General features: G+C 41.1%; 1 protein-coding gene across 1 annotated transcript in view; it reads right to left on the bottom strand.

Moving 5' to 3' along the window:
• LGR4 (leucine rich repeat containing G protein-coupled receptor 4) overlaps positions 1-24,885 on the bottom strand; it is a 105,034-nt gene that overhangs the window by 30,236 nt on the left and 49,913 nt on the right. Inside the window, exon 2 of the mRNA XM_046014760.1 lies at positions 18,039-18,110. Coding sequence (XP_045870716.1) covers positions 18,039-18,110 — 72 coding nt within the window. The remainder of the gene's footprint in view (positions 1-18,038; positions 18,111-24,885) is intronic.

Genomic DNA, 24,885 nt, shown 5'->3' with positions numbered 1-24,885 from the left:
CATAAAATTATTTTCTTCCATTGCAAGGATCACAATGCTGTTTTCTCAGGCAACACCACAGGTGTAACACAGGGTTCATGCCCCTCAATGAAATGCCTCCCAAAAAGCCTTCTCACCACACGCTTTGATCTCACAAGGCACCCAGCACCTTTTGAGACTTCCCAAAATCCAGCCTCAAAATAGCTTACTTTGTACCACCAGTCTTTTGGCCTTTTACCTCCTAGGGCTCACCTGATGTAAAATGAGGGACTGGAAAAGACAGTTTTAATACTTCCTATTTCTCCTAGCAATCCTCTAGGTTCTAGAATAGTCCACATAACCACTTGTGTTTAAATGCTTCACCTCACAACCTCACCTTTACTCCTTGAAAACCCAACTCCAGCTTTACCTCCCATGAAGACTTCAGTTCTCATGAACACATCTCATGTGTAAATTCTGAGAACTCGTAACTCAACACAGGCTATATTCTATAGGTTGTTTCTGGCACATTAGTCTTGTAGGTCAAGTACAAAGAGTGTCCAGAACAGGGCGTGCACCTCAGACTTCTGTTACTACCCACCAACATGTCAACTCATTAGTCAGGAACTGTTTTCTCAGAAGTTCCCCCTCGAAATTGCTCACCATTCTGATGCCATAGCATCCCAGAGTCTACCTTAGAGCAGGCTCAGTGTGAGCTCTGTCAGGGGACTTTCTATGTCTCAGATCCACTAATTAAGATTCCATTGATAATGCTGACGGCTGAAACGGAGTGTTTAAAAGATCACATTTTAAAAAAGCAAATTGTTAAAAAAAAAAAATTGAATTGTACCATAAGGGGCAATAGCCTTCTTCCCTCCTAGGGCTGCAAGTAATGAGATGACTATGACTGCTCCTCCAAGTTATCTGAAAGATGTGCCTTAAAGTCTGGGGTGCCTGGCTGGTTCAGTCAGTACAGCATGTGATTCAACATCTTGGGGTTATAAGTTCAAGGCCCATGATGGGTATAGAGATTACTCAAAAATAAAATCTTTTAAAAAGGGGAGAGAGGGTACCGGGCTGGCTCAGTTGGAAGGGCAAGCAACTCTTGATCTTAGGGTTGTAAGTTTGAGCCCCACATTGGATGTGGAGATTACTTAAAAATAAAATCTTTTAAAAAAGGATTAAAAAAAAAAAAGCTCAGGTCTACGAAAAGACAAAACTATAACAGAGTGAAGTTGTTGTGGGAGTCTTTCTTTCTTTCTTTTTAATTTATTTATTTCTCAGAGAGAGAGAGAGAGAGAGAGAACACAAGCAGGAGGGAGTGGCAGGCAGAAGGAGAAGCAAGAAGCCCAATGTAGTACTGACCTAAACTGAAGGCAGACATTTAGACCAACTGAGCCACCCAGGCATCCCTTGTCATAGGATTCTTAATTTTTTGCCTCTACTATTAGTTTTTAATGTCCCCATATCTATGGCTTTTCCTTGAGGAGTTCAATCTATTATACTAGGATCATAAAAGAGTATTTTACAAAATAACAAAGGAAGTGGCAAAATGCAGAGCACCTGATTACCTGTACCTGTCAACAGAAGAGAGTGTTGAACCACATTAGCCAGGATACTGGTTTCCTTTTCCCAAATCGCTGCCCCTTTTTGAAGCCAAGGGAAAACTAACTTCAAAAATTATCCTCTTGGGGTTCCTGAGTGGCTCAGGGGGTTAAAGCCTCTGCCTTCGGCTCAGGTTGTGATCCCAGGGTCCTGGGATTGAGCCCCTGCATAGCCTGCTTCCTCCTCTCTCTCTGCCTGCCTCTCTGCCTACTTGTGATCTCTGTCTGTCAAATAAATAAATAAAATATTAAAAAAAAAAAAAGGATCCTCTTATCATTAATAGAAATGACCAAGTGAGCTCTCTGCATGTGGTTTCTCCTGAAATTACAAGCCCACTATCTGGAGAAACAAACACTTGGGGATGCAGCACACGGTGATGATGGAGAGCAAGAGGGCACACTACAGTGCACTGCTGTGATTATTTTGTTGCTCACTAGAATACCATACCCTGTGGAGCCTTTAGGAATGTATCAACCCAGGCTCGCCATGCTGCTGTGTTCATGAATAACAAACACAACAGCTTAGAAAAGGCTCTACAGACCCAGCAATCACATGCCCCTAAGTCTCATCCCATTTTGCCGCTTTCATGAGCCAGAATCTCTTATAGGGGACAGCTGGGGATGCTTCACATCCAAAACCTCAGATCTGGAAGACAGCAAAGTGAATAAGGAACAGAGTTAGGGACAAAGTCCTAAAAACTCGGAAAGAAAAGAAACCTACGTAACAAGCCCACAGTAGTAGCAGGCACCAAGATACATGGTTTATGAACATTCTCCCGTCCTAATCATCTGGTTGCTACGGCCCCACTTCTCTGAGCTCCTGAGGGGCTGGGCGCCGCGGCGTAAGTCACACTGATGGGAAGTGGAGTAGCCAGCATTCCAGTTCTTGCCTGGCTAGCTTCAGTGCTTATGCAAGTCAGTGGCTCCAGTGTGTCACCAAGAGGTTGGGAAATAATTCCCAGAGAGGTGGAACAGAGTGGACTTGGGCTTGAGCCTCGTTCTGAGTATCAACAGCTCTCTACCAGTGCACGGTAGAGAGCTGTTGATACTCAGAACGAGGCTCAAGCCTCCCAACCAGGGACTTTGGCATTAGGAGCTCAGAAGTGCAACTGTGGAGGAAATTCCAACAGACCAACAGTGCCATCCTTCCCACAGCCAAAGATGACCAGTGGGAAAGGGGGTAAGAACGGGATCCCTGAGTGCGCCCAGGGTGAGGGCAGGCCCTAAACTCACTGGGACTTTATTTAGGACGTAGAGTACTCTTGGTTGTGCTTCTTTTAATGCACCTCTCATGGAAAAAGAGGTGGCTGGTCCTGAGGAAGAGTCCACAGTCTTCCTCTACTAGCAAAGACCAGCCACTTCCCACTCCATACCTGGGTTAGTCTGTGCCTGACCCAACAGTTTTCTCAATGTCTCCTTTCATGAGGACATACTGGCTGGCCCCAGAAAACCTTTTTAATTTGCTAAATGAGGATATACGGATATCTACTATTACTACTCTTCCAATGGCTATGAAGACCTAAGGGGGAAATAATCATTAGTGTAAGAACAGAAAGGTGACCACGTACGATTTTCTGCACGCTAGGGGTACAGGTGCCCCTATCACTTCTTCTCCCTCTGTACCCTGTAGCTCCTGTCGCCAAAGACCAAGAGACTCCTTGTTCGGTTTCAACCCATTCAACTCTTTGACTCTTCCTGCTGTCACCTGAGTCTAAGCCCTCAATTCCCCTCCACCATCCACTGGCTTACTGCCATGAACCTGCCCAAGACTCCGGCCTCAACCACTTAATTATAATACTGTGAGAGCTAAATCTTCAAAAAGCACAATTCTGAGAATTTTCCCAAAGGCTTTCTTTTTTTCCCCTGCTGACTTAGCTGGAACTTCATTATGGAAGTTCCATAATGGAACTTCCGGTATGGCTTCCTTTCTTACCTGATTCTGCAAAGTTGCCTGTGTCCTCCAGTTTAGCACACCAGGCTTTTCCACCTCTGACTCTTTGCTCATGACACTTCCTTCGCCTGAAATACCCTGACTCCAGTCTCTGCCAAGTGAAACATTACTCATCATTACTGTCCAACTTGGATACTACTACAAATATGAAACCATCATGGTATCAGCTTCCTTTGATTCCACTGGTACTTAGACAAAGCTTTCACCAGGCACCTCTTCTTTTGCTTCTAGTTACTAGAAACTTGTCACACCTCCTTAAGTTGTATTATATGTCCCTTGTGGGCAGGGACCTAATCATATTCATTTTGTACTCTCTTGCATCGGACCTTATGTGTAGCAGACACTTGGTATTTGCTGTAATGCCTCAGCTAAGCCCCAGTAGGAGTCTGGATTTTACTGTTTATCCTCTGTTTTCTGCATGTTTTCTCCTCTTGCTTCATTTCTGCTCCCCTACTGCCCTTCACTCTCCTGACAAGAAAGAACTACTTGGCTAGCTCTTAAAGTGCTATGACAACAATTTTCTTTCTTAACATCTGCTGGGAGTATGCTTTCTTAGGGAAGGGTGGGGGGTGGACCTTAAACACGGGAACACCAATCCACTGGTCAACAGTATTATCTCAACACACTCTGAGTTGTGCACATGATCACACAAAACTAAAACAAGTCTAGCAGGACTTCAAATGGGGACACAGCCTACCTCAAAGCAACTCCTATTTATTCTGCTTGTTACAACAGTCTCAGAAGCAGAGAAAGTCAGGGAGGGGAGAGACAGACAGAGGGTGGAGGAGAGGGAAAGAGCAAGCCATTAGACTTCTGCTCTCCCACTGAATCTGGAACCCTTCCAGGAAACAGGATACAAGTGGCTCAGTGTGTAATGTCTTTATGAATCTGTTTTGTGCACATTTATTATTCATAAGGTCCATGGATTCACATTAGCAGCTCTTTCCAGGGGAAGCTAGAGTTTTCAATTATATCCTCTCTTCTTAATGCATATGCTACATGATATTTTCAATCTGCTGTCTGTCCCAGAAGAGGGAAGCAGGAACAGCACTGGTTAAATGGGCACTGGCCAGTGGTGGGTATGAACAAGGAGGCCACACTTCAGTGTGTAATCTGCACCAGAGGGTTCATGCTTTCATGAAATGTGCTGAATTAGACTGGGATTTCCTCACTTGGGAAGCAATTTAAAGAAAGGAGAGAGGCAAGTGTGGAACAGATAATAAAACAGTTGGTGTTATTTCTCTAAGAAAGGCCTGGATTTAGGTTTCTTCTGGCCTATTACAGAAATTTCACTGTAGCCATTTGGCTGGAATTCTGGCCAAGAACCAGTGGACTAAGGACTGCAATCTACACACTGACTAGACATAGGCACCGAGCTGGGAGGAGGGCAGACGAGGCCTCCGTAGCTTGCAGCAGCTGTCGTGAGGAGCCTGGCGTGGAGAAAGCGGGAGCTGAAGCAACTGCCGCATTCGGGGCCCCAGCCGGAAGCACGCGTGCACAAGAACAATAGAGAGCTGTGCTCAGGGCAATTTCTCTACCACACTACCGAGAGGTCGGGGAGTAGGGGACAAAGGCCCCCACCCATTTGTGCGCCTACCTTCCCTTTTCAGAAGGGGTTACCAGCTGGGCTAGCACTACGCTACTGTCAAGGTCTGACAGAAAAGTACTTGGCGCACCCCTCTTCCCTTCTGAGCTATATTCATCTACCCCTTCCCCAGGGTCTCCTCTCCTCCCTCACCACTTCCTTCTATACCTATGTTTCTCCGCACCACAGATGAAGCCGCACATAGGAACTGCCAGACTACCCCCAGGTCCGTCCAGGCTGCCTCTCCTGCAATGCCATTAAATTCTCTCCAGCGGGTGGGTCAGCACAGTGCCATGCTGCCTGCAAAGTACAACAGACACAAGCATGGGCCGGGGACACCGCCTCCAGAGAAGGCATTTCTCGTTCAAGACTGAACTGAGGAAGAATGGCCACAGGAAAGTATCTAACGGGAGGTGTGAGTGGCCTTCTCTTAATAAATGTAATTTGAAATCCACAGGTTCTAAAATGTTGGCAACCATTTTAAAGTAAAAGCAAAAAACACTGCAACGCATGCCTCTAATAAAAGTCCCCGAGCATGTATTTATTTACATATTAAGGCCCTACTGTGTGGTTGGAACTCTGCTGCCTCCTGTGAAAAATAAAGACCTCAAGAGGTGCACTGGTTTCCACTGATGGATATTTAGGATCAATATATATTGACAAAAAGGTGGGACGCCTGGGTGGCTCAGTTTGTTGAGTGTCCAACTCTTGGTCTGGGCTTAGGTCATGATCTCAGGGTCATGAGCTGGTGCCCATGTTGGGCTCTGTGCTCAGTGGGGACTCTGGGAGTCTCTCCCTTTCCCTTCCCCTCTGCCCCTCCTATGTGCATGCGCGCGCTCTCTCTCTCTCTCTCTCTCGCTCTCTCTCTAAAACAAATATATAAATCTTTAGAAATGTATGTACATATATGATAAAAAGTAACATTACTGTAGCACCTCTTCATTTTTATTATCCTACTCTACTGGTCCTCATCACCATCTTCCTGTTGTTTTTTTAAATAGAACAAAGTGCCTATGTTTCCTTTGCGCCTTGCCCAAGGTCCTATACCACAGCTAAATAATGTAAATCCTAGAAATAAGTCAAGGTAAATAAGTAAAATAATGTAAATTGCAGAAACAAAGCAATGTTGCTTTGTGTATTTTCTATGAATGGCTTTAAGAGAAACAAAGGGTGTAGTTATTCTCTTAGTAAATACAAGGGCTAACAACTCTATAGCCACCCTTGGACATTCTTCCTATCAAGGTTAAATAAACTTCATCTGACAGTGTTTTACTCACCCTATTTCTTCACATACCAGGAAGTTTTATATCTTCATATAACTTTTATGGAAGTGCACGTAAAAATGAAATGTTTAAAGAACATGCATGTATTAAGAACCCTTATTAGAGAAATTCCCAAGGTTTTTAAAGTAGATTTCCCTCAGAGAAGAGGAAAATTATTTCATATATCTACTTGAATATACCTACATATATCATAGGTAAAGCAATAAAACGCTGGCAACGGTTACATTTCCTGAGCAGAATTATCTTGACAACCTCTGGTAATAAACACACGCAATATCCACTCATATGAGGAACTATGTTATAGCTTTTAAAAAGTTTTACAACTCACATCCACCAGCAAATATTGACTTTCGACTACAAGCCAAGCACCATAGGTTTGGCAAGGTAAGTACTGAGTTTTCCCAAGATACTTCTCATTTCATTTCTTTTAAATAAGGATAATTCATTAAACATAAAACTTTAATGGAATTTAGTTTTAGTGTAGTCTGATAGAGTTTCTGACTGCAATAAATTCAAAAATAGAAGAAATCTTTGTCTTAACATTCCTCCCTCAATTTCAAGCTCAAATATGTGGTTACCTTCACCGGGTCATATGGAAGGGTATGACAACAGGACCCAGCCTTAGGGAAAAGTCAGAGGAGCTGGAGAGACAAGTGCACACTGACATACTTTGAGCACAAAATAATAGAGCACTCAAGCCAGCACTTCGTGGAGAGGAGCACAGAAAGTGCAAGAGGAACTTGGAAAGGAAAAACCAGGGAAGGCTTCTGTTGGCAGAAAGGGCTCAAAATGGACCCGTATGAGAAGGGTAAGATGTGAAGAGGAGAGAGAGGAACCACGCATATCAAATACTGATTCATGCCTTCCTGGCAGAGCCCTGGGTTGTTCAAGTATCATTTCCTTCACACGACATAGCTCCATGAGTAATCACGATTGGTTTTAACCAATCATACTGACCCCATTCCGGTGACTTGGTTTAGGGCTGGACCTGTGAGCCCAGCTCTGGTTACAGGAAGTCTGCGGGGGTTTCCTGGGAAGGTAGCTTTCTTCCTAAATGGGGATGCAATAGAAGGGATAACTCTCTTCTCTTTCTGGGGGTTAGGATGTCTAAATATACTATGTGAAGTGACTGAAACCATGGTGCTACCCTCACCGGAGGAGCAGAGTAGGAAGAGAGAAAGTGGATTCTTGAAGATGTGACCTAACTCCATTAACCAGCCCTAGAAGAGTTCTACCATATGTAGGTCTTCACATCAGGCAAGATAATACATTCCCTTATTGTTGAAGCTACTTTGAATTGAATTTGTTTCTTATAGCCAAAAGTACTTTAACTAATTGCCCAATCAATAACCTTTCTTCCCTTCTTACCTGTTAATAAAACTATGATTTTGGTCTAGACAACAATAAGCTCAGTTCAAAAGCCATATTTCCCAGCATCCTACTATTAAGTGTACCCATGTGACCAAGTTCTAGCCAATGAGATGTGTGAGCAAAAGTATTATATGGGAGGCTTAAGATGGTTTCTGGAAGCTGACCACTGGGAAATATCTTCCTGTTTCTTTCCACCTTCATCTTTCCTATTGTTAAAAACTGGGTCACGATGGCTACAGCTTATGTAGACAGTTATTTTATGATCTTGACATGGTAGCTATAGAATGAGAAGTGCAGAGTATCAGATCCTACAGCCCTGCTGACTTTGTGACATACCACAGTAGTTCCCTAGATGTGTGTGTGTGTGTGTGTGTGTGTGTGTGTGTGCATGCACATGCACCCTACATGTTTAAGCCATTGTTGTTTGAAATGATGGGTGCTTACTTTTTCCTCTTATATTTCTACCTTATCTTTCTAGGCCTCCAGATTTTAAAAATCAAGTATCCATTTATTTTATGATCATTTTCTTATAAATTGTGTCTGTGATACAGACTTTTTAGCACCTCCAACATTATCTCCTTTGATATAAACACATAGTCCTAAGAGGTAGTGAAAATTAAATTATGCTAGTAGAAAGTCAAATACATGTTCACTTACTTGAAATCACTACTATTTTTAGTCAAATGACAAATAATTAGCTTTGATTAAAATATATAAATAAACCAGCAAACTGTGGTTTCAGTTGCTTCTCTACACTTTCTGAATCCCACAAACCTTTTAACAATGAACTGCTTGATTCGCCTGCTTGATTTCCCCTAGTCCCCTATGAAGTCCTGACCTGTCAAACCCAAAATTTGAGTACACCCCATGTTTCATCATCTCTACTTCTAAACTGTAAAAACTGCAAAGCACTACAAGACGAAGTTACAGAACCCGTTGCTTCCACTATAAGTTAATAATACTTAGGCTTTAATTGAGACCCTTCTATATTCTTCATTGGTCCTTTTTTCATTTCTGATTGGCCCAATTAAACAAACATTTCCTACAATATGTGTAGTTACTAGACTCTAATGGGCTGAAATAACTGGTTTCTTTCTGCCAGTCTTCCTTCCCCCTTCTGCTTCCTTTCAGGGGCACTGTCCACCTCAAGTAGTCCCAGTGGGTGGGGATGAATTTATAAGCCAGACTGGACCATGCCATCCCAAACAAAGTAACTAGTTCAAGAAGAAGCACATGAAGTGAGCCTGGCTAACTTAAGTCCTCCTAGGAGTTTTCTGCGGAAAACAGCAAGGAAGACTTTAGATACTCATTTTGGATCTCAAGATGCAAAGACGTGCTTGGGGCTACCGAAGGTTTGCTTTTCCACCATATGAAGACAGGCTATTTGCAAAAGGAAAGAATGAAGCCAAAACACAAAATTAGAGGGGTGCCTGGGTGGCTCAGTGGGTTAAGCCACTGCCCTTGGCTCAGGTCATGATCTCAGGGTCCTGGGATCGAGTCCCACATCAGGCTCTCTGCTCAGCAGGGGGGCCTGCTTCCCTCTCTCTCTCTGCCTGCCTCTCTGCCTACTTGTGATCTCTTTCTGTCAAGTAAATAAATAAAATCTTAAAAAAAAAACAAAAAAAACCCACAAAATTAGAGATAATCAAAGTTAAGAAATGAAGAGCATGAGAAAACTCTCATAACTTTTAAACCTTGAGATTGAGTACCATCTGAAGCCAACTCCACCTCTGGACTTTCTAGTTCTACATGAAACAATAAATCCTCTATTATGCCTCAGCTGGGTTTCTGTCTCTTAACCCTTGGGGACTCCTGTCAAATACAGTACATATTCCAAGCTTTAGCTACTCTCCCCAAACCAGAAACCACCTATAGCAGTCCCCAAATGCCAGCCTCTTGATGCACTTCTTGACCCCAAAGTTAATCTCACAACCTCACTGAAATGAGTCTTTAAAAAACTTAAATTCAAGGCCTTTTCTCAGTATCTGGCCACAGGCACCTTTCTCTAGCCTGTCAATGTTGATCCTTCGTTTCTTGTGAAAAATCTCTCCTCCCACAGCTCCTGGGGCACAGTTTTGCCCTAGTTCTCCTGCTTCTCTGGCACTTGGTTTTCTTCCCACACCCGGATTCAAGTGTTTCCCAAGGAGTTGTCTTTGGCTTCCTTCCCTTTTCTTTTGCCCTCTCTCTCTTGGCAAGCTCTTTCCATCTCATGTTTCCAGTAATCACCTTAAAATAAAAGACTCCCAAATACATACCCATAGTACTCTAATTCTATAATCTATACCCATGAATCTCTATTCTGGGCTTCATGCCTATACTTCCAGGGACCCCATTCATATCTCATCTAAATTCTATATGTATATTCAAAAATAACAGCTTCTCTTCCAAACAATTTCTCTTTCTGTATTGTCTGTATGTCTGCATCTTTATCAAAGCGCACCAGACTCCTGATACTCCTAAATGAAAGTGTTACAGATGTCATCCCCATCATCCTAGCTGAGATGTCTCTTATTTATTTATTATTTATTTTTAAGATTTTATTCATTCACTTGACACAGAAAGAGAGAGAGGGAACACAACCAGGAGGAGGGGGAGAGGGAGGAGCAGGCCTCATGCTGAGCGGGAAGCCCGATGCGGGGCTCAATCCCAGGACCCTGGGATCATGACCTGAGCTGAAGGCAGATGCTTAAGAACTGAGCCACTCAGGAGGCCCTGAGACATCCTCTTGATTCTACTTCCATGTACCTTTCACAGAGGTTCTGGGCTCTTATTGCCTCTCAACTGCCCTAGTTCAGATTCTCATAATTCTCACCTGGACTATTGCCATCAACATCTTCATTTGTCTCCCTGCCCTGTCTCAATCACAAACATCCTACTGTCTACTATGAGATTACCTTTACTGAAGGTCATATCTGGTCAAGTCATTTCTTAGCTCAAAACACTTCAATAGTCACTCAAAGGCTAAAACTCCTCATTCGTCTGCCAGGAAACAGGCACAAGACTGGGGCTTCAGTCTGGCCCCAAACTCCTTTCTAGGTTTCTTTCCCATAACTTCCTTTCAGGAAATCAGCGCTATAACCAAACCAAACACCACATCATTCTGAACACCTGTACCAGTTTTTATATCTTTTCTCATACTCCTTCTTCCCCATCTCCTTACTCCTTACTCCTACCATCCCTCAAGACTCTCCCGAAATACTAACTCTTGGATGAAGTCTTCCCTAATCTTTCTTAGTAAGTAGAACTTCCTTTCTCTTTTGAACTCTCCAAACTCTAATATACCACCCATTTGTCTTGAAGGCAAGGATCTCATTTAATTCAACACTGAACACAGGGCTCTACCTAACAAAAGTCTGTTGAGTTAACAAATCATTTTACTAGTCTTTCCCCTCCTCTCCACATCTACAGGGGCATTCCCTGGGATGAAATCCAGGTCCATTAATGACATGCTATGTAACCTCGGGCAAGTTACTTAATCTCTCTGAGGAAAATCTCAGCTTCCTCACCAGGAAAATGGGACCGAATATGTAGTTCAACATTTTATGAATTAAAACAAAACAATGTCTATTTGGAGAGTGAGGGCTACCCAATACATAGCAGGTTCAATTAGTACGAGCTCTCTTCCCATTTTTCTTTTTCCGCCTTTACTCCTTGATCTGACAGCTTTCCAAATGACACATAGGAATTAACATGAACAAGCCATGTCCCTCAGTGAGCTCACTGTATAGTTTCCAACAGTAAAGGGCGTGATCTTTGCTACCAAATCATCCCAACAGAGCGCTAGCAAGTGGAGCAAGAGAATGCACCTAAGAACAGAGTATTTTTAACTTTCAAACATCACCAGAGCAACTGAGAAACTCTTTTACATTCTGGGAAAAAAACAGTTTTTGAAACTTAAAATAATTATCAAGACACAGCAACCACATACAACTGTGGCTCTAGACTGTTTGCTGGACCAGAATTTTATTTTTCTTTTGCTATAGAGAATTACCAATGGAACAGTTGTCAAATTTGAATGAGAATTACAGATCAGATGATAATATACATCAACACAATTTTTTTGAGTTTGGCAACTGTACTGCAATTATTCAAATTAATATCTTGGTATTTAGAATAGCTGCAATATTTAGTGGTAAAGGGGAATTATGACTGCAACTTACTCTCAAATGATTCAGGGAAAAATGTACATATATTTTAGATCTCCTATTATGTGCATGCATATGGAAAGAGAATAGTAACATTTGGGGAATCTGACTAAATGGTATGTGTGAAAATTCTTATGCTTACATTTCCTAAGTCTGAAATGTTATGTATGTGTGTGTGTGTATGTGTGAATACCTGTTCTATATTTAAGTATTGGCCAAATTAATCTATTTGGTTTTGATCCACTGTTTGTATCTGATTTGAAATCTCCCTGTTCAAATTATTCACTAGTCCTCTTTTGCACTGTAATGCCTTAATTTAGAATTAATTGTCCTACAGATGAAGAAAAAAGATGATGAGTAAGCTTGACTAGTACTCAGAGATCTAAATTTTACTTGAGCATTGTGAGTCTTCCAAAGTCAAAGTACATTTTGAAACAAATGGAATTATCCTCATCTGCTAGAATGTATTAAACAATAAACTGTACAAGTGCCAAAGCTGGCAATGGTTTCTACCTGCTATTGCAACATTTAAACTCGAAGTAACATCCATACTTTTTTGGTGGCAATTATGGAAAAGCAGCTGGATACTCCCTCTATTGTTTCCAATTAAATCATTTTCACAACTCCACATTTCAGCCATTTCCCAAATGCCTATCAATGCCCTGCAGGTCTCAACGAAATCCAAAAGTGGTTGTACCGGTGTCATATCAGACTAGATTCTGTGGATAATAAATTAATATTTTCTAAGAATCCTGGCTTTCCTTTGACATCGCTAACAGAAACCTATATTGACCCATTCCAGCTTCCATCGCCAAGCAAAAGAACCTCTCTCTGAAATACTTCAAGAAAAAGAAACACTGCAACGTTTATGAGGATTGGTGAAATTTACCTCACTCTTGTGGACATAGCACTTTGGCCACGATGCACTTTGACATAAGTTATTCCGTTTTTCCTTCACAATACTACTGTGAGGAGTTACATGTTAAAGAGTAGGAGGCCAAGGTGCAAAAATCAAGAGACTATCCCAAAATTTCAGATATCGTATGCATTGAATTGAACGTTTTTGTAAGAGAGATGTAGGGGAGAAATCAGTGAAGGGCATCCAGTCGTTCAGGGCAAAAATCTAGTCAACTCCCTCCTGCTCACCCTCATATCCAATTCAGCTCCTTCAGGATTAAGTCTAAACTGTTTAGCTTAAAAAGTCCCTTTATTAAAAAAAAAAAAAAAGTCCCTTTATGATCTATCTGGCCTCATATTCTGATACTTCTCCATCTTTCAATATTTCAAATTTCTCTATATTTCATTAGGAATACCTGTTACTAAGTATGTTTTAACATTTCTGAAATGTCTACCTCTATGTCTTGGCACATGTTAAAAGGTTCTTTCTGGAGCACCCAACCTTATACACATCTGGTAATTCCCAGAAGTCCTTCAAGACTCTGTTGAAGCTATTTTTTTTTAAAGATTTTATTTATTTATTTGACAGAGAGAGATCACAAGTAGACAGAGAGGTAGGTAGAGGGACGGGGGGAAACAGGCTCCCCACCCAAGCAGAGAGCCCAATGCAGGGCCCGATCCCAGGACCCCAAGATCATAACCTGAGCCGAAGGCAGAGGCCCAACCCACTGAGCCACCCAGGTATCCCTGTTGAAGCTATTCTAGGAAGCCTTTCCCAAATCCTAGAATCTCAAGTAATATATTACTTTAGGCTTTCATTGACCTTACACACATGTCTCTCACGACACACATGTCTTCATCATGCTGTACCAAGAGATAGTTCCATACCTTCCTCCAGAACCATGTTGTAAAACTGAGCTTTCTGCAGTGTTAGGAATGTTCTATTGTCTGTGCTGTCAAATACAATAGCCCCTAGCCACAGGTGGCTACCAAGTACTTGAAAGATGGCTAGTTTAGCTAAGGAACTGGATTTTTTATTTAATTTTCATTATTTTAAAAGTAAAACTAAAAAGCCACGTATGGCTAATGGCTCTTGTATTAGCACAGCTACAGACAGACTGTCACCTCCAAGGACGAAGACCATACTTACCTGTTTCTGTACCCCCTGGAACCTACTACAGAACCTGGTACAGAGCAGGATCCAGTGTTTGTTGAAAGAATAAGTGAATATTTAAGTATCTATAAACACTTCTTATGTATTGCTGGGAAGTGATTCCACCCAATACTCCAAGCACTCTGAATCATCATATAAAATTTGGCCAACCCGGTCACATCTTAATAAAGTGCACCTCATTAACTGTAATGGAAAAAAAAACACATTTCTCTCTGCCTGTCTCTCTGCTCTCTGCCTACTTATGATCTCTGTCAAATAAATAAATAAAATCTTTAAAACAAAAAAACAAAAAAACACCAAAATCTCAGCAAATCATTCATTTTGACTTAGGGCACCTCAACTTCACAATCACTCTTAAATGACTTCCAGATGAGTTCTGGATAAATGGTTACAAGGTTTATGAACTATTACCATAGTCATGACAGCATCATTTTGGAATGTCAAAATCAACTACAATGTTCTATAAAAAAAAGGAGGGGGGGGCTTTTTACCATGCTTTTATTAACATGGAAAAAAATTCCTTTAAATGCCTGAAGTATTCCCGGAGTATTAAGGACTATTCTAAAGTATTCTTTAAAAATACCCATCAGCTCTCCTAACTGAATTCATTTTTAAATCCCATCCAATATTTGGAGAAGATGTGCTCCATCATTGCCAAAGCAGAGTATGGAGACAATGTAGCCTACCCACAAAGCACTAACAGTCAAGGGCAATTTGGTGCCAATGAAAAGTCTCAACTGACAGAATTCATGAGCTTGACATTGGTGATTTTAAGAAACCCAAGATGCGAACTTCACAAAGCAGAGACTAAGCATGTTTGACTCCATATCCAGGCCCTCACCACACAACCCCTCAGAGTGGAGTTGTCAGTCCAAAGCAACATGGAAGGTGGTCTGCACCCAGGCACCCCACCCAGAGCAAGCAGAGCCTCTCTCCTATCTAGTGCATCACACAGCAGCTATATAACGAGTGAACAACCACTTGTAAATGTCCTTTCATTGCATCATTACTTCCGTAAAGGGAGACTAATCCTAAAGTCTAAAACTTTAAAAATAAATAAATCGATTTGTATAATATATATTTATAAACATATAAATAAGAAATAAGTATAAATAGGTAAAGCATCTTAAAAGCTTGACTGGTGGGAGTCAGGAGGCGGGGGCTTCAAACACATAGTTCACTCTTTTTTAATTTAAATGTTAATTTAAAAATGACCAATTAGGGGTGCCTGGGTGGCTCAGCGGGTTAAAGCTGCTGCCTTCAGCTCAGGTCATGATCCCGGATTCCTGGGTTCGAGCCCCGCATCGGGCTCTCTGCTTGATGGGGAGCCTGATTCTCTTCCTCTCTCTCTGCCTGCCTCTGCCTACTTGTGATCTCTGTCTGTCAAATAAATAAATAAAATCTTTAAAAAAAAAAAAATGACCAATTAGGGAGTGGGGTGGGCAAAAAGAGTCAAGAGGGTCAAAAGGGACCAACTTTCAGTTATAAAATAAGTAAGTCATGAGGATGTAAGGTATAGCACACACTGACTAGAGTTAATAATACTGTATTGCATATTTTAAAGTTATTAAGAGAGTAAATCTTAAAAGTCCTCATCACCAAAAAAAAAAAAAAAATGTGTTACTCATGGGGATGGATGTTAACTAGACTTACTGTGGTGATCATTGCATAATATATACAAGTTTTGAATCATTATATTGAACACCATAAAGCTAGTATGTTATTAGTCAATCGTATCTCAATAAAAGAATGAATAACCATTTACTACAAAATAATTAATGTTCACTATAGGAAACAAGAGAGGCAAAAATAAAATATACATTTAATTTTTTTAACCCAAAGATAACACTTAGTATTTCACTGCTTTTTTTTCTTACACTTTTAAAATAGTAAAATAAATACTAGCTACAATTTGCATAACACTTGCTCTGTTTCATGCACTGTCCTAAGCATTTAACATCTATTAATTCATTCTGTCTTCACCAGAATACTATGAGGGAGACTATTGCTATCTGTACGGTATAGACAAAGAAACTGAGCACAGGGAGGTTAAGTAACTTGACCCAGTTCACAAGCTTAGAAGTGGCAAATAATCTCTGTTCAATTTTTGCTGTGGGAACATTGTGTTCAGCTAAGTAGTGTGGGAAGAAAAATTTTGCCTAAACTATTAAATCCTTAACTGCTGTTTCAGTGCTCTTGTCAGAAGCAGGAGAGCACATACAACCTCCATGGCTTATATTTGACTCCTGTTCCCCCTGCTGGGGGAGAGGCTGAGCTAAGATAGGAGACATTCGCTGACTTGGATCTAATACTCAATAGCTGGGCTGTAGGATATAATCTGTAATATGAATGTAGATTCCTTCAGGGTTGTATCTCTTTGATGTTCTTAGTATCAAACTGTAGCCTTTTTACCTCATGTATTACATAATCTATTATCCTGGCCATTAGATACCTATATTTAGCTTGATTTAAGTCTGATTTTTTTTTTTCACCTGGATTCTCAATATAATTCCAATTACTTTAAAATGTAATTGTGCTTATTTTGATCACGAACTTCAGAAAAGTCTGGAAAGCAAAACGATACGGAGGTTAAAACAGATGGAGGGGCGCCTGGGTGGCTCAGTGGGTTAAGCCTCTGCCTTTCGCTCAGGTCATGATCCCAGCGTCCTGGGATCGTGCCCCGCATCGGGCTCTCTGCTTGGCGGGGAGCCTGCTTCCTCCTCTCTCTCTCTCTCTATGCCTGCGTCTCTCCCTACTTGTGATCTCTATCTGTCAAATAAATAAATAAAATCTTTAAAAAAAAAAAAAAACAGATGGAAAGGGATGTCTGGGTGGCTCAGTCGTTAAGCATCTGCCTTTGGCTCAGGTCATGATCCCAGGGTCCTGGGATCAAGTCCCTGCATTGGGTCCCTGCTCGGCAGGAAGCCTGCTTCTCCCTCTCACACTCCCCCTGCTTGTGTTCCCTCCCTTGCTACTTTTCTCCCTGTCAAATAAATAAATAAAATCTTAAAAAAACAAAAGAAAACAGATGGAAAGAACTTCACCACAAAGTAAACTGTTAAACTGGAAGTGTGAGCTACAATTGATAAGTCCAAAAACATTCTTAAAGGTGTTTGAAGAGACTGGGATTATGTTCCATGCCTTCTCCCAATCCCCAAAAGTCTTGTGCAAATGTCCCAGGAGACCTACACTCAATTTTCTGCTCACTTGCAACAATACTGTCTCCTGCATCATGACCCTAAAATTCCTTGTATTATTTTTTATGGTTGTGTTACCCACACAACAACTCCTTTGGCAACAATGGTAATTACCCTAGCCTTGTTATCTCAGGATAACACTGTAATTAACTTGTGTCACTGTAGCATTCATGGTTATAATAATTGTAGCAAAAAATTCCAATGAAAGTAACATTTTTAGTTTTGGCATTCAAAAATAACTTCAGCAATTACACTGCTTAAAAAAATCAAGTTTCCCCGAAAAAAAACATGATTTCCGGAGCACCTGGTTGGCTCAGTCAGTTAAGCATCTCCCTTTGGCTCAGGTCAGGATCCCAGGGTCCTAGGATCAAGCCCCCCCGCATGCCTTTGGCTCACTGCTCAGCAGGGAGTCTGCTTCTCCCTCTCCCTCTGTCCCTCCCCACTGCTCACTCTCTCTCTCTCTCTCAAATAAATAAAATCTTAAAAAAACAAAAACAAAAAAAGAGGGGCGCCTGGGTGGTTCAGTGGGTTAAGCTTCTGCCTTAGGCTCAGGTCTTGATCTCAGGGTCCTGGGATCAAGCCCCACATCCAGCTCTCTGCTCAGCGGGGAGCCTGCACCACCACCCCCCAACCCCCCCCCCACCACCGCCTGCCTCTCTGCCTACTTGGGATATTTCTCTGTCAAATAAATAAATAAAATATTTTTTAAAAAGAAAAGAAAAAAAAGAAACCACGTTATATCCTCTGCACAAATCTCACTGAAACTAAGCTATCGGAATGCCCCCTAAGAAACATTAGACTTTTTGTAAGAGCTTCAAAGGGAACAGGGAAACAAACACACAAATAAAACACATTTCGTAAAATATTACTTACAGCTCCTCTAGAAAAGGAAAGTTCTTAAATGCATCTTCTGGTAATTGAGTAATGTTGTTCATACTGATATCCCTGGAAAACATAAAGTTAAGATTTTTGACTAAGTGATATTAGACTTAAAGAACTTAATTCAACAGAAAAATAATTAAGTGCTGGCCTTCTATAAAGAAGTGAGAAAAATGAACACACAAGTCAGACACAGGAATAGCCACAATCTGGCTTCCAAATGCAAAGTTAAATCTTTATGATAAATTACGTTCCATAATTTAGAAATGAACATAGACATGTACCCGGATCCTGGGTTTGCCTTTCCCACTTTTTAAGTATTCAAGGAAAGGAAAGGGCATGGAAAGGGAAAGGAAGAAAGAGGCCTCAAACTACCTACAAGGAGTAGGCCAGTTTGATTCCCCAGGGCTCTGGTATTCAAAGTGCTGCACCTGATAAAAAATAAACAAATGAATGCCCTGGGGCATGATAAAAGATTTGCAGGCACAGGTCGCTTCTTAAGTCACTGTCAGGGACAATAAAACAGGTTGTAGCTGTATTCCAGTCATATTTTCTGCAAAACCTGTAAAAGTCCTCCAGGTAATAGCTGAGAGGGGATTTCATTTTTAGCCTAGGAACAGATGCAGCCCAGAGACATGTGGATACATGACAGGCATGCTGTCCATTTCCAGTTTTTCCTTCCAGAAGCAGCAGGAAGGAGAGAACTCACTTGCTGATACAACTTGACAACTAACTAGTTCAAACAGTTAAAAGAAATACTTTATTAACCATTTTCTTCTTCCCTGGCAACTGCCTTCTCAACTGGTTTTCTCTTTCCACACTCTGTGCAACATGGACACGGTGAAAAGCAGGTTACCGCAGCCTCAGAGGGAAAGTCCCAGCAAGCACTGGGCCATTACCTCACTCAGGTTCCTCTGCCTCTTGTCTGTGGCTGTGCCCTCAGGTCTCTCCTTTCTAAAAATCACCAAGAAAATTCACAACTGTGACCGCCTCAACACATACAAAGGTAGAAGCGAAATCAGCAAACAATAAAACACCAAAATCAGCTAACAATAAAAACACAATGATTTTTATTAATTTGGTCAGGTGAATCGTCCTTTAAAGGAGCCGACACCTTCAGTACCAAGGTACGTGAATCCTTCTCCCTATCTTTGCCACTCACTAAAATTTGGAAATGGAATTTGCACCACTCTTTACGAGCCCTTCCCAAGGCAAGTCTGGAAACCTTCCTGGCTCGGGAATTAACAGTAACAGCAGGCACAAAACCAGCAAAAGCAGTGGCAGCTGCTATGTAGAGAATATTGAAACCGTGGTTAAGACTGAACGAAAGATCTTCCCCTACAAATGAGAAAACTGGGCCTTCCTGAGGTATTGAACCTCCCTAATGTTCATAGGAAATGTGAACTCCAGAGTCCATGATTTTAACTGCACACTGAGTCTTCCCAAGGTATCATGCGAATTCTGTTACTTCTCTTCATTAATTGTCAAGATAGAAAGCAAACCCACAGTCCTATCAAGGGTGAAAGTGAGACGGATACTGCCCACAAGACCTTGGTACAATCATCAGTGAATCTTTCTTTTTTTTTTTTTTTTAAGATTTATTTATTTGTCAGAGAGAGATCATGAGTAAGCAGAGAGGCAGGCAGAGAGAGAGGAGGAAGCAGGCTCCCCGCTGAGCAGAGAGTCTGATGTGGGACTCGATCCCAAGACCCTGAGATCATGACCTGAGCCGAAGGAAGAGGCTTAAACCACTGAGCCACCCAGACGCCCCCAATCATCAGTGAATCAATTTAAAAAAAGAACTATAAATAGCTTTAGAATTAGAGGAATCGAAGTTCATATAAATTTGAGCACGAGGGGCACCTGGGTGGCTCAGTGGGTTGAGCCTCTGCCTTCAGCTCAGGTCATGATCTCAGGGTCCTGGGATCGAGCCCCACATTGGGCTCTCTGCTCAGCAGGGAGCCTGCTTTCCCCTCTCTCTCTGCCTACTGCTCTGCCTACTTGTGACTTCTCTCTCTGTCAAATAAATAAATAAAATCTTCAAAAAAATTGTCTTTAAAAAAAAAAATCTTCAAAAAAAAATTTTGAGCACAAAACTGTTCTAGAGATGAATCCTATGTCCATAGAGATTCCCATGCATTCCAAAATTTTATCATTGAAAGTAACTCAAAATCTATTAAAGATAATTTATAAGAAAAATAAAATTAATATACATCTGAAGGAATTTTTTTTTCAAGGAATTATGTTTTTTTTTTAATTTTATTTATTTGACAGAGAGAAATCACAAGTAGGCAGAGAGGCAGGCAGAGAGAGAGGAGGAAGCAGGCTCCCCACGGAGCAGAGAGCCCAATGTGGGGCTCGATCCCAGGACCCTGGGATCATGACCTGAGCCGAAGGCAGAGGCTTTAACCCACTGAGCCACCCAGGTGCCCTTTCAAGGAATTATGTTTAAACACAGGCCCTAATGGTACTTTCTTTAGTCAGTGAACAATATCCTTGGGCAGGGGAAAGGAAACCCTTTGTTTTTCATAAACACTCAAGCAAGATACTGGAGAAACAGCAGCAAAATCGGGATCTGAAGCAGCCTCAACTCCTGCTACTGCCACATAGCCACTGTGTAATCCTGGGCCTCAGTTTTCTCATCTGTAAAATGGGAGCGCTGAACTGACTGGTTGAGTGGCTTCCCAGCCTGAAATTGTATACTTCTATGATTCACCTTTTCCTGCAGTTTTCATGGAGGGGCCCCTCCTCCCAAATGAAAATATATGAGGTTCGTTTTGTGGAAAAGGCATGCTTCGGAAACATTTACCATTAACACAAAATTTAAAGACTACTGGTTTGCCATTATAAAACCACTGAATCATTCCCACTGGAAACCCATTTGCCCTTAACCAATAAAATCATTCTTAAGAATACAACAAAACGTTTAGTCACACTGAAAGGCAAAATAATAATCTGAGTGAGCAATGATTCTGTAAAATATCACACAGCGTTGATGCTCTTTAGCCATTCCAATAAATGGAGAAAGAAGGACAACACAGTTTATTATCTTACAGAAGGAGGCACTCCATACAGTTTTCTCTGAATTCATGCGAATATCACAGTAACAGAAAAATGATGACTTGCCTCACCATAAAACGACATGTACTTAGAAATTACACCACACTATTCTCTGCACTCCAATTTTTTAAAACACATACACCTATATAATTCTCTCATTTTTCCCCCCTAAGAGTAACAAGACATGACAGGTAGTTCTGCTGTGAGCCATAAATGCAATTAGTAGGACTCCATATTTACAAACTAACATGTTTTAAACATGTGGTGAGGTTTTGTTTCAAAGTTTCAAATTCAGGAGCGACACTTGTTTCCAAAATGTTCTGAATTTCACAAAACTAGAGAGGCTCTACCTTTATAGCTATTTCCCCTCATCTTTTCTGGGTTTAAACAAAACATTTGAGAATAGAAGGAAAAAGAAGAAGAAAAAGATGGGGGAGACTACAAGATGTTATCTCCAGAGAAGCTCTGGAAACTTGTGGTTACAGATTATAAGGTGGGTGGGTACTCATTTAAAATAATGAGGGCTAATGGTGATAAACAACCTACAGACAAGCCTTAGAGAGGATTCCAGACCTGACATCACCAACACTAAGAGTTTATGGTTGAAAAGGATGCTGGAGATGATAAGTTAACTGTAACAATTTACAAATGGAAGCCCTATGCTATAATTACAAACATCTCGGGCTCACAGGCCATATGAATCATTAAAACACGTAAGTTTAAAAAATTATATAGAAAATGTTCAGCTAAAATGTAAACCTTGAGATCAGTGGTTTGACATTCATATGAGCAACACAATCTTAGAAGCAACCTCTGGTATCAAACCCACTGATTTGCCATCCTGGGTCCCTATGAAGGAAATAAATATAACAGAAAACAAAAAAATTGGGTGTCTGGGTGGCTCAGCCAGTTAAGCATCTGCCCTCGGCTCAGGATCCTGGGAGAGAGTCCAACATCCGGCTTCCTGCTCAGCCTCTCTGAGCCACTGCCTGTCACTCCTCCAGCTTATGCTCTCTCTCTCTCTCACTGCCCAATAAATAAATAAAATCTGAAAGAAAGAAAGAAAGAAAGAAAGAAGGAAAGAAAGAAAATGAATGAATTATACAAGGTCAGAACATCACCAACTCACAAATGCCTCCGAGGGCAATTTCAAGAGAGGTGATGGTCTTCCTTGGGTTCAGCCTGGTATAGTTGGAAGTACACAGGCTTGGAACCACAAAGACCAAGATCTACCTATGAATTTACTAGCTGTGTGATCTTGGGCAAGCTGTTCATCTTTTCTGAGCCCTAGCTTCTTCATTTGGAAAAAAAAGAGTCAGGAATAACTAAATCTTGTAGACTCCTGAAGATCAGAAAATGTCAAGTTACACACAAGAAGCTAAGTAAGTAATAAGGTATTAGCTTACTATCATCCATATTTGTGTTGCTCCTGGAAGCTGGCGGTCTGAGTCCAGTGCAGTGAAAGCTAGCAGGCCGAGCATCACACCACCTTTGGTGGTCTTCCTTCCCAGAAAGAAACCAGTTTTACACAAGAGAAACACTCAATGGTGCAGAAGACCTAAAACCAGGAGTCATTCCAACTACGAAACTAGATTCTAAACTCCAGAACTCCAAGAGTCAAAAAAAAATTTTTTTAAAGATCTTATTTATTTATTTGACAGACAGAGATCACAAGTAGGCAGAGAGGCAGACAGAGAGAGAGGGGGAAGCAGGCTCCCATCTCCCCCGAGAGCCGAAGGCAGAGGCTTAACCCACTGAGCCACCCAGGAGCCCCCAAGAGTCAAAATTTTTAAGGTAGAAGAGCCCTTTGAAGTCACATACTTCAGTCTAAAAGAAAAAAGTTGAGGCCCAGGTGTTGACAGAGTCAAGCACTTGAAAGACAGGGGAGGGAAGAGGAATGGGCAGAGAGGAAGGAAGGAAATTATATTCTTAAAGGAAATTTTTAGAAGGACAATCCATTTTCTAAGGATTAGAAGGGCTTCATACAGTTATAAGCAGAGAACAGAATCCAGAACTTTTAATGGGGTGCTTGATTATTATCTTTTCCATATATATTTGTTCCATAACAGACTTCTTCATACTTAGTTCTCTCAAAGTACACCAACCAGAACAGAACAAATGTCTGCATATTAAACCGACCCAATTTTTTCTAATTTTTTACCACAGACATCAGAAATACAAAAGGTGAATTACCTCACTAGAAAAATAAAGCTGAATGCTCAAACACCAGCAGTCACTGGTTTCAAAATTAAAATTTAAAGGGTACAATTGTTTAATTGAAACTGCTAAATCTCCCCAGTGGTTAAACTCTCATCTTTTTTCCCTCATAAAATTCACTACCTCTAATGTATCTACAGAGTAAAGAGCAACATCATGTTTCAACAAGGTACCTTTTTAAAATCCCCATAAAATGCTCCAGAAGCAAGCCTAACCTGTTTGCTGATGGCCAAGCATGTACCACCACCGTATCCGCCACCGCATGCTCACTGGGTCTGGGCCTCCTGCCACAGAATTATTTAATTTTCAATATACTGTGACTGACCCAATGTTATCTAAATTTGAATAAGCCCTGCTATTTGTACTAGATAAAACCGTACTGCTACTACCACACTGTTGATTATATCTCAAACACTATCCAGCAATTTCAAGTCACTAAATGACATGCAGGTGCTGGAGAACATAGGGTTCTATAATGTGTTCTCTAGGAAATGGTTGTGTCTTTAAACTCAATAATCATATGTTGATACTGAGTACTACTATCCCAATGACTTTTCTAGGGTCTTTTGTAATTAGCCAAAAATTTCAGATGGGTCTCCCATTCACAGATGTCTACAGTATGAACAAAAAAGAAGACAAAAACTACACTTGAAAAATGCTTCTGGTGGAACTGATTTGAAGGGAAGGTCTCTCTTGCCCACCAGCACTGCTGAGACACACAGAACACCAGAGTTCCAGTCAAAGCCCACGAAGAGTTCTTTTCTGACACAATTCTGTATCTCTAGGCAAGCAATCTCTTTTTCTCCCTATTTCTTTCTTTTTAGAACAAAAGTGATCTATGTGTATTTTTTTTTTTTTAACAGAAATACAGGGGTGCCTGGGTGGCTCAGCCAGTTAAGTGTCTGCCTTCGGCACAGGTCATGATCCCGGGGTCCAGGGATCCAACCCTGTGTCTTCTCCCTTTGCCTGCCTCTCCCCCTGCTTGTGCTCTTCTTTCTCTCTCAAATAAATGAACAAAATCTTTTTTAAAATGATTTTTTAAAAAACCCTGAAATACAGAGAAAACCATCCACAATATCAATTCACAGAAATAACCACTGTCCTATTTCGTGGGTGTCATGACAGATTTTTTTTTCTACATAGAGTGTACGATTTTAAAAATGCAAAATCCTACAGTTCTGAACATGTTTATCCATCAGCACCTAAAAGTCTTCATTTTCAAAAGGAAATAAAAACTTTCCTGAAAATATATTTGACTAAAAGTACAAATATTACCATCTAATAGACCCTGATGCTCTTTTTGGCAGGCCATACAGCATGAGATGAGAAAGTCCTTGTTAGTGAAAGCCACCATGCCAATGGAAAAGAGGTGAATTAAGGACTTGCCTAGAAAAGGAGATATCGTGTCACCCATTTAACATTAGCCACATATGTGCCAGGCAGCCTGCTAGTACGTGAGGCTCCTTGTATCAGAAGTTGTGCTCCCAGTTATTTTCTTTTTTAATTAAAATCCATCACTCCAGTCTCCTCTACCACTTATCACTATATATTATTGCAACATCCA

Source organism: Meles meles, chromosome 8 (assembly GCF_922984935.1).
Source record: "Meles meles chromosome 8, mMelMel3.1 paternal haplotype, whole genome shotgun sequence".
Lineage (NCBI taxonomy): Eukaryota > Metazoa > Chordata > Mammalia > Carnivora > Mustelidae > Meles > Meles meles.
This window is presented reverse-complemented; position numbering and strand designations above follow the sequence as displayed.